The 10,978-nt window shown below is 43.8% G+C and overlaps 1 protein-coding gene across 1 annotated transcript in view; it reads left to right on the top strand.

Moving 5' to 3' along the window:
* Positions 1–10,029: 10,029 nt before the first annotated feature.
* Positions 10,030–10,978, top strand: part of ADARB2 (adenosine deaminase RNA specific B2 (inactive)) — a 305,595-nt gene continuing 304,646 nt past the window's right edge. Inside the window, exon 1 of the mRNA XM_038130039.1 lies at positions 10,030–10,398. Within this exon, the coding sequence (XP_037985967.1) occupies positions 10,299–10,398 (100 nt within the window). The 5' untranslated portion in view covers positions 10,030–10,298. The remainder of the gene's footprint in view (positions 10,399–10,978) is intronic.

Genomic DNA, 10,978 nt, shown 5'->3' with positions numbered 1-10,978 from the left:
TGCAAATGGGAATTTTGTCTTTGTTTTCTGGGTGAGAAGAATCAAGTTTCCATTCCTAAAGAACAAGAATTATCACAGCTATTTTTGAAAATTAGTTCTGAAAAAAGGCAATCATGCCTCATCTTCGTGTTAATGATTTCAAAGTTTCAACATTAATAAATAACAACTCTGAGTTCAGAAATTTTCAGTATCTATGGTAATGCAAAGCATTATAATTTTATTTATTATTGCATCAAAATAGATGATACAGCTTCCTACACACAGCTGAGTCTGGAGTTGTTGTTATGACTGGATTTTTTGGTGAAGTACTGTACTTCTATTCCCAGCTGGAAGGTCATGAGAATCATAATACACCCAGACATTTACCTCTCACCATTCCTGCAGTAAAGAACACAGTGTCACTTTAAAAATTTACAGCAGAGGTCAAGGCCACAGGAATCAAACAAGCCCACACAGGCAGGGGTTGGTGAGGAGAGGTCATCCCTGTGTCAGCAGAACCACAAAGTGCAGGTGGCAGAGGCAGGGCAAGCTGCTCACCTCTGCTTTGAGACCCCACACAGACCATGCTGTACATGGTGGCCTGAATTTTGATAGTCACTAATATTTGTATTTTTAAAAGGAATCTGAAAATAGCTAACTTGTGACATGATTGGAAAATGTGCTGTAGTGTGTGTGGGCTTCTCTGACAACAGCAGAGTTCAGTCTGATACAAATCAGGGCACCGTTTCCACCTTTCTGCATGGGCAGAGTCACTTCCACAGATGAAAAGAGAAAAAGGAAGAATCCTGCTAAAATTTCCTAAAGACCTGATGGGCCATGTTTTCTATCCAAATTGTCCTCTAAGTGCAAGGAAACTACACTCCCAGCCTTCTACCTCGGTATGATTAAGGAGGTACCCTGTACAACAAACACCACTCTAAATTATGATTTTTCAATATTTTTAGTTTTTTCCCACAACTTTTTGTGTGACTTGTTTAAATCCAAGAACAATGGTGAAGATGAAAGAGCAAGAAAGCTTTCTTGTGCTATTTCAGTATTTGCTGAACTAATAATTCAGTGTCATATATGATGATGTAGTAAGTCAGCAAACATGAAATATCTCTAGAGAGCTCTTTGTTCTGCTATTTTTTTCCTAGCCCGGTGCTTCTGGTTGTCAACAGAAAAACATAAAATAAATTTTCAGATTCTAAATAAGGCATCTTACATATTATCCTAATACTTCTTTCTGGGAAAAAATAAAAAAGAAACAGTCAAGCACTGATGTATAATTTTCTTTAACTGTTTCCCCTTTGATAAGATGTAACAGGAATTGAGCATTTGAAAAGGATGTTTATTAAACTGATTCTATAAATGGAAATGTATATTTTAAGCCCTAGGATTCAGGAGAATACTTTGTACTTCATACTGCTGTCATTTCAATCTTACTTTCCTTTGTCCCACTGAAAAAATCTAGGGAGAAAAAAGTCACAGATATAAAATTTTACCTATTTTTAAGGGAAGGTCTACTTTTCCCAATTTTGGCTAGTTTTAAGATTCAGAGAAACACTGAAAAAAATCCCACGTTGCCATAGCTTCACTCAGTGAAGCTATCCAATTCACTTGTGATTAAATAAGAAAGCAGTTTCCAAAATAAAGTTGATGCTACTGTCTGAAGGCCTGTCTATCTCCAATTGTGTGCCAAGGAGTGCAGGGTGACAAGAGTCTTCACTTAGGTCTTCAACTGAGTCAAATGTAAAGAATAAGTGGGAACAATACAGGCTTAGGTCTCAAATCTCATAGTTAAATGACAGATTTAAAACTGTATTCCCACTGAATCTTTCCCTACCACTAAGCATGGCAGAGTTCACATCTGCAAATTTCATTCCAAAACTGTCCAGCAGTAAAGAGAAGTTCATTATTTTAAAATAACTCTTGTCAGTTTGGCTAAGGTTTCATTTGATACAGCACTTGTGTTTTAAGGCTTCAGGGGCTGCCTGTCATTGTCATCCTGTAAAATTGATCTTCACTGGTATGATACATAGAAATTAATGCCTGAATGTGGGTTCAGTGAGAAAAACTAAGAAGAATTTGGACAGGGGGCAGAGACAAATCTGAAGGGCTCCATAGCTACTACTAATTAACATGGTACGTGCAGAGTCACCAAGTCACTCTGGAGGAAATTGTAATGAAGTACAATGACTTTATCTATTTCTTATCTAAAGGAAGGGTTCAGGATTCACCACTGAGATGGACACATTGGGCTTTAAAAGGTTTACCCACGATCTTAAAATAATGTCTTTGACTTGCATCTGTATGTTAGGCTTGAAACTTTTGGTCATACGAATCACCCAGAGATATCAGGTGGTTCTTTGGGACTTCTAGGGTAAGGGAGACACATAGATTGATTACTGTTCTCTCTGTGTTTCTGCTGTTTCTGTTTCTGTGATACCCCTGCTTCTCCTGATGCATGTTTTGGATCTGTCATCTCTCTTTGCTGCTGCTCGTGTTTTCCTGAGCTGTGGACAGCATTCTGCTCCAGAAACTCAGTTGTTGTAGAAGACCTACATGCAAGCACCTCTAGGTATCTCTCTTTTCTGCAGATAGAGGCTTCAGCACTGCTACTTTCCTGATGCTTATCGGAGGACAAGGAAGCAAAATCAGTTGTAGTTCAGCAGAAAAAAAAAAAAAAAAAAAGGGCAAATTGATGTGGGAGGTAGAGGATAAACCTGTAATAGTATTGACTGCATTGCATTGTACCTTTCCCTCTCTCATGATAATTGAAGGAGTTTATTTTTTAATTCAGTAACTGCTATTGTTTTCTCAGTGGTGCTGGTGGTATTTATTTAGCTCTGTGATGGCAGTCATAGCTCCATGACATTTCCTTATCCACATTACAATATCATCTAGACATCCCAAGAAAGAGTTGGGGGTCCATATTTGTAGGAGCTGCATCCAGACACAAGACAAAGACAGTATTTACCTCAATAGTTCCCTGACAACCAATGAAACAAAACTTCTGGGGAGCAATATGTCTTGCTGTAATCTTGACCAACTCAAGTACTTAGGTCAGGCCTTTTAATGTGAATTAAGACCTGGCATCAGACCAACAGTATCCAGACCCTGTACTTATTCCATAGGATAGTCTGGTAGAGTAGGAAAGTCTTCCTGCGCAGCCAGCAAGGGATGTCCATCTACATTTACCAGTTACACACTATAGTTTAGAACCACCTGTAGGATGAAAAAGGACCAAGCAGCTGCTGGGTGCAACCATCAGGAGAAACTGGAGTCAGAACTTGGAGCTAGACTTAAATCACTCTACATCAATTTGCTATCATGTAGGAAATAAAATGCAAAAAAGTATTTTTAAAAAAAATTTTAAAAAGCCTTCATGTTATTTGCTTTTCTCTACCTGCAGTATGTATCCTCTGTGACTCCTGAATGGCCACACTGCACACAGCAAACTACCTTCCCCAGGAAAACCATTGTATCAGATGTTATGAGAGGATTATACAAGGATAAATAATAATTTCTATGAACTTCACTATAGAGTTTATAAGTTAGTTCTATCAAATTTTTTTTTCTTTATTTTCTCAATGACCTTACTCTGCTGTCTGTCGTAGGGTGCTCATTAGGGGCTGTAGGGCCTTAAAATTATCAGAAATTTGTAGCTCTCTGTTGCTGCTGCTGGCCAGCTGTTGGAAAACATATGCCTCTACAGCAGCCTTCTTGTATTTCCATACACTTTTCTGCATTTATATTCTGAACTGCTGTGTTCAGCTTTGCAGTGATTATATATCACATAAATCTCAATGTCTTTTGAAAAGTTTGTTTAAAAATAAGTTGTCAGAAAATTGCAGTGAAACTCTTTTTGTAAAGTGATTGGATATCACAGAAACTTGATGAATCTGATAGGGGATTAACCTGTTAGCCAGAGGTAAATGGAATTCAAGAGACTTTTTCTTCACTGATTATTCCTATACCTTATCCTCAGCCACTGTCCCTAACAAGGTCAGTGACTGCTGCTGGAGGTCTCCAGGAAAAGGCTGTAACACCAAACATATGTCATCTTGCAAATGCAAACTTTAGTCAAATTATACTTCCATAATAACTTCTTTAAACTGTAGCACACTACATTACTGAAATAATAGCAATAACTATGCTGTAGCATTTTTCAGTACTGCCTTAATTCTCTGTAAGGCAGCTACTGCAAGATTACTCTATAAAACATTTTTAGAGTCCCAGAGAAGTTGGTTAAGGTTTCTCATGACATAGGCTTGCAGCATTCATTTTAGAAGATGGTAGCCTTTCATCAAAAATTCTGCAAGTCTTTGTGATCCACATGGCTGCTATGAGGAGAATTTATTCATCGTTTAATTTTTGGAAGTTTTCCAAACTGAAAAGATTAGGGTGAAACATATATTGTGTGCAAGCAGCCCATGGTCATTTCAGCTTTCCTTAATCCCCCGACATAAGTATTTGCATCTCTATTTTACTGATGAAAAAGCTGTCAGCACAGAGAAATGAACTGTTTTGGGCAATTCTCTTCTCAGGTGCCCAATTTCCCAGCCTGAGGCAACTGCATGATGAGGGTGATGCTGTGGTTCAACTTCTTGGGAATTCCTTGCAGCCAAGGCATTGGGTGGGCTGGGGACCCACCAGAGACACTGCACCACTGCCCCACCAAGGGCTGACTGATGAGGTGTCACTCTCCTCTGTCCCAGGGTGTTCTGCACAGCCCCCCTGCAGCATGGAGGGCTCTCCCCCAGCAGCCTCTTTGTCTTGAAGGTTTTATTCAAAGGATGTAGAACACAAAAAATGTGTTTTCAGTATTTCAATATCAGGGAATTACTATTTCAAAATAATAACAGTAATAAGAATTATAATAAATTAATAATAATAAATTACTTTAATAAAAAATTAATAATAATCTGTTACAACTTGATGCATTTCCAAGGGGTTGAAGAAAGTGGATTGGGATACTGGGCACAGAAAGAAAACTGTACAATGGGGGCCTTACAGAAGGCCTGTGAACAAGTTAACCTCATTGAGGTTTCAGACATATCTGGTTTTGGGACATTTTCGTTCCACATTTTGGTTCAGTTTATTACAAACAAAAGAAACACTATTAAAATCAAAACTGTTTCTGGTGATGAGCTGTACCTCTACTCCCCTGAAGAGTCAGAGCGGCTGAATTATGTTCTAGTATGCCCATACAAACATCTTTCAGAAAGTTCTGTTTTATCTCCAGTGACTGCTGCTGGTTTGTGTGGCATATACAGGCTTACTAATTACAACAATTTGCAGTCTTTGGCATCTAGGTATTTTCCCCATTAAAGAGACTATTGTCTAAGCAGCTTTGAAATGTTTACCTCATGCTCATCAGGGAGTTGGACATCACCTATTGTTGGCACGTTGCACTAACGCCCTATCAGACTAGATATGGGGTTTGGAGAAATGAGGGGTATAGTGGAAGTGTTTCCTGTGGGAGATGAAACTTGGCTGCTGTGGCTTTCCCGTAGCAGAGAACACAGAATCCCAGATCCCTTCAGTTCTGTTGCAGTTTAGTGAGGGTGCAAATCCTTTTAGCACTGCCTTAACCTCCAGCTATGCAATACCACAGCGTTACCCAGCCTGGGATACTTCATGTGCAAGAATATGCAAAGCAGACAGGAGGACCTGTCTGCAGTGAGGTATTTTTCTGACAAACTTGATACACTGAATATGGATCCCTACCCTCATTGCTTCATCACCACCCTGTGATGTTTGGCCCCAAAGCTAAAGTGGTTTTTTGCCGCAAATAACCACACTGACAGCTCCTTGTAAGTAGGGCAAGAGTGGATTAGTGCAGGCATTTTGCAGCAGAAGGCTCTGGAGTCTCACCTGCACAGCCACACGACTGCATTCATGTCCTGCTTTAACGCCCTTGAGCATCTTTTATCTTCCAAATTCTAAGGGCTTTTTTTTTTCTCTACCTACAAAGGCAGGAGGAAGCAAAATCAAACAAAAATGGGATGGAGAGAAGGGGAGAAAAATAGATGGTGCTAGTGCATCCCTGTCCCCTCTCAGGAGCCTGCAGGGTGTGTCCACTCCCAAGCAGTAAATTGCAAAAAAATTCTGCCATGGCCTGCTGCTTGCAGTGTACATAGCTCCTTAGGAAAGGGACAGTGCAGCTGCAAACTGGGGAATAAGGCAACCAGATGGCCTCTTCTTCAAGGGTTTGTGCATATTCTGGCAAGTGCAGAGTTTGGAGCTTGCGTCCCCCATTGCTCTGCTGTTCAGCAGGACCCTTTTGCTCAGAGAGGTGCACCCCCTGCAAATGCTGCAACACTTGTGCAGGGCATTCCCTGAGACACCTTAGATGCTCAACATCATTTTACATATTTACATTTCTGTATGTTCAATACAGCATTTAAATTGTTTCACCTGCAATTTTTGTATTATCACGTCACTGAAAATCAAGCTACTCAAAGTTTTAAAAAACAGAGGGATAACAAAAAAAATTGTTCTCATATTTATTCTACTACATCTATATATGTTTGTACAGAAAAAGTGCTGGCCACCCCTAATACACATGGACCTAGTATTCAGATTTGTAGAACTTTCTCAAAGATTTTTCCTTAAAGTTGCTCATCTAAAGTCCTTAGCTGAAATAAGGGTGGACTGCCTTTTCCCTTCATCCATTTTAATTTTTTTCCTTTTCTGTTGATTCTCTCTAAATTATACTGCTTAGGCACAGAAATTTTAATGGTAATGCATAATTAAGGTGTGCAACCTGTCATCCAGTTTCACACACTCTTTCCCTGTCATATTCTCATAGTTACCATCAATCTCCCAGTTAATAAACTATTTGGACTACCCTTTAGGTCTCCTCTTTTGAGAGAACCTGAGTGAAGTGAATTGTCACAAATCCTACAAAGCTTGGACTTCTTGCTTGGATACCTCCAGCACTGAGAGAGACCTGTCTATCTCACAAGAACAGGACAGGGGTTTTTGATGTACTGGCTGGGATCAACAGGTTCACGAGAGGAGTCACAGCTCCCAGACAGCACAGGGAAGAGCATTTACATCAGGACATGCACCTTAAACTCTCCTACCTGGCTGACTCACCTAGGCCTGGATAGGTGACTGTGCATTGGTATGATGTGCATTTCTTCACAGGCTGGAAGTCAAGGTGTGTGAAGTTACACCTTTAAAACAGTCTGAATTACTTCAGTTTGAAGATAACAAAGAACAGTCTGAATTACTTTATTTTGAAGGTAATCATCGTAACCTCCACAGGTTGTTGGCCCATGGAGATGAAAAAAATCCTAAGATGCTTTACTCAACAAAAAGGAGCATGGAACACCACTGACAATCGTTACCAGGGCACTGAGGAACAGCCATAACTTCTGTGACATGATAAAACTGTCAAGTGCATTGGCTAACGGTAGGCAAAAGCACATAACTGAGAGAGATGGTGTTATTTTATAATTTAGCTTTTTCCCACCTCGTTGATACTGGTTTTGTATTTCCTAGTTTGAGTTTATGTCACTCTATCAAAGTGCTTGAAAACATGTACATGGTTTTCTGAGCAGAGACACAGACCCAGTTGAGTGGGACTGGTAATCTTTCATTCAAGTTAAAAAAGGGTGTTGAAACAGGGCACCTCACTGGGTGCAGAATTGTGGGGAACAAGAGGAATAAGCACAGCACATTTAAGGAATTTTACTGACCTTGTAGCTGAACAGTACAAAAACATGACTGCCTTTCACACCTTCTTGAGGCCAAGGGGAAACCTTTCACCAGCATGACTTCAGCTGTCTTCATGCCTTCTCCAGTCCTGCAACCAGCCTAGGAGGGAGCTACGCCACCAGTATAGATCTGTCATTGCTAATGTTGCCTTGCTGATACTTTCTAAGAACTGTGCCTAGAAATGAAAAGCAGTTTGTGAGTTTGTTAGCACTGAATAACAGTTTCTGAGAATTGGTGACTTTTCACATTGGCTTGGTAGCATGACTTCTCTAGGGACTGGCAATGCCAGTCTGTCTTCTTAACATGTTAGATTCCAGTAATTTTGAGACTATGTTAACAAAATATTATCAGAAATAAAGCCTTCAGAAAATTTAATGAGCTGAGCTTGAAGCCACTCCTAAAAATGAATTAATGTCCCAGGATGCTCATTTTCCTTTTAATTGGATCTGGCTTCCTTTTTAGATCCATAATGGAGAGAACACAGATTGATACTGAAATACAGAAGACACTTTTCTAAACCTGGCTTCTAAACTAAGTGACTTAAACACCAGACTGGTCAGAACTTTGATGTACAGTTGAACACGAAGTTGTGTTTTGCTGCAGCAGTCACTACTTCACATACAACTACAAGTTCTTGCCACACTAATAGATGAGAGTCAGCTGTGGTCAGAACAACAGAAATCAGAAGGAAAAGGGGAGGAAGGTTAAAGGCTGAAACTGAAAATAAAAAATACTGATTGCCTCTCTGTTTCCCTGCAGACAAGTTTTTATCCCTGAAATAGACAGAAGCACTTTAAAGAGATGTTTACTTAAGCTATGTAGCAGTTTGGGTGACGTGTATATTGTAAAAAACTCTGCCAGTAACCTGTAAAAACTAGGCAAGTAAGAACCTACTTTCATGCAGAGCTTCCTGAACTATATCTGACATTCAAGCAATGCAGGTCTGGATTCTCAGGCTCTCCTACTTTAGCTGTTGAGATGGGAGGGCAGTCTCCCCCTGACCCACATAGCTGAAAGCGAGGGTACACAGGGCCTTCTTACCATATGTGACCTGTTTCGTGGAGCATAGAGGGTCCAATGGGTGACATCATCATCTTGGCACACCTGGGTTATCCATATCCTGGTTTAAATGAGCACCTTTAGAGACTTTCATGGAAGTGGTTTTGTTTATTTTATTTGAAAATCTGTAACACGTAGCTCTGCCTTATCCAAAAATTACAGAGGCCTATATACCAGCCAAACACAGAGGGTTTCTAATAGCTGGGAGGGCTGCAGTGGAAGTGGTTAGCAGCAGGAGCCAGGTAACCTACATTCCAACAAGAGGAAGTTTTAGATTTAAAGGAGTTCTGATAAACAAGGGTTTGCTGTGCTCCTTCAGCCAACTGCAAATGCAGTAGGCACTAATGATGACATTCATTATTTAACACAATTTTTCTTGATATTCTTCCATTTTCCAGTCACCACCTAGGTTTCCAGATACGTGTTTTTAAACGAGATAATATGTAAGGACAATAGAGCGTAGAAGCAGTAGGTCTCTTGTAACTTAAGGCGGTATCTTATCTGTTGTGTACCCTGGCTTTCTGTAACGAACATGTAATGCTTTGTAGTCAAGCTTTTCAGAGGACTGCTGTTGTCATCTTTCCTCTCTGTAAAAGCCCCTCTGCTCCCGACACTTTAATTGCACAGTTGCCGAAATGAGGCACTGCAGAGTGTTAATGTGTGAGTCTGAGCGACAACACACTCCTCTTTTCACAGAGCTTTTGCCCTTGATCGTGAATGTAACAGAGCACGTACCTTGAAAATAACTGGAGATTCAAGGGGAATCGCTACACTTATCCTCTTGCATAAGGTTTGTTGACACAGGGATCCTTCAACAGTAACTCATATTCTTTCACTGGGAATAATAAGCATCGCAATTAGTGAACTAGTTAATAACTGCGTGGTTGGGGAGGACAGCAGAGGCATTTCTGTGTATGTGGAAGCGGAGTGTTCAGTGTCCACATGGTCTAAAGCAGACAAAAAAAAAAAAAAAAAGGCTTGAAATCCTCCCTGCAGCCTCCCTTCTTGCGAGCTGCCCCTCCGGCTTCTCCAAGACGAGGCGGCAGGATGTTTTTATTCCCTACGGGGCCATTCTCCCTCGCTTTCTCCCGGGAGCCGGGCACAGCCGGCAGCCCCGGGGGAGCGGAGTTTGGGGGCGAGGGCTGGCGGAGCTGATGTCAGCGCCGGGCGGCGGGAGCGATTGGGCTGCGGGAGACTTTGCAGCAGCAAATCCGCCCCCCTCGCCCCCCCCCACCCCCGCACCATCGGCTTCAAAGCGGCCGGTGCCCGGCAACTCGCAGAGGTGCAAAAAGTGGGCGCGGGGCCGGCAGAGCCGCGGTGGCGCCCCCGGGCATCGCCCCGGCCGGGCCCGGCACGTCGGGGCGGAGGCGCGACCCCTGCGCGGCGGCAGCGCCCAGCGGAGCCCGGGCACAGCCCCGGCACAGCCCCGCCGGCCCGACCCACCGCCCTATAAAAGCCGCCTCCGGAACGAGGAGAAACTCCGCGGGAGGAGAACACGTTGGCGCGGTGCCGCTCGCTGAGGTACCGGCATGACATCCGTCCTGGGCAGCGGCAGGGCGTCGGGAGGGCCGAGCGGGCAGCTGAGATGCAAGTCCAAGAGAAGGAGGAGGAGGAGATCGAAGAGAAAAGGTAAGAGAGATGCAATTTTCTTGTTGTTTTCTTTTCCCACTCTGTCCGCCTGCCATCTGCACAGCATCGGCTGCTCGCAGCTCTATTGTCAGCGCCCGGCGCTCGCCGGCACCAGCCCCGCGCTGCCCCGACGGCCGCGGCGGGCCGGGCGGTGCCTCGCTCGGGGCCAGCCGGGACGGGAGCGGCCGCCGCCGGCCCCGCGGCCGGGCACAGCTCGCCGCCGTCCCTGCGCTGTGCCGGCCCGAGGCTGAACCCACGGGGGTGCGGCGGGAGGGGGGCTCGGCAGGCCCCGTCCGGGGCAGCGCGGTGCAGCGGGGCCGTCCCGGGGCTCCGGCCTGCCCCGCCCGGGCGCGGTGCCCGCCGCGGCCCGGAGCCCGGCCCAGCCCGCGGGCAGCAGGTGCCGCTGCCCGGGCGGAGCGCGGCGCGGAGCCCCCCGGGGCTGCCGCGACCTCCAAACTACCGCTCCTCTCCTTTTCTAGACGAGGTCCACCAAGTTTTTCTGTCTCGGGGCTCTTCCCCGTCCGTAAGCGAGCCCTGGTTGGGAAGGCGCTAATTGCCGTAAGCAGGAAAAGTGAAGCTC

This window comes from Motacilla alba, chromosome 2, assembly GCF_015832195.1.
Source record: "Motacilla alba alba isolate MOTALB_02 chromosome 2, Motacilla_alba_V1.0_pri, whole genome shotgun sequence".
In the NCBI taxonomy this organism is placed as follows: Eukaryota; Metazoa; Chordata; class Aves; order Passeriformes; family Motacillidae; genus Motacilla; species Motacilla alba.
The sequence above is the reverse complement of the archived record's forward strand: the minus strand, read 5'-3'. Positions and strand labels throughout refer to the sequence as shown.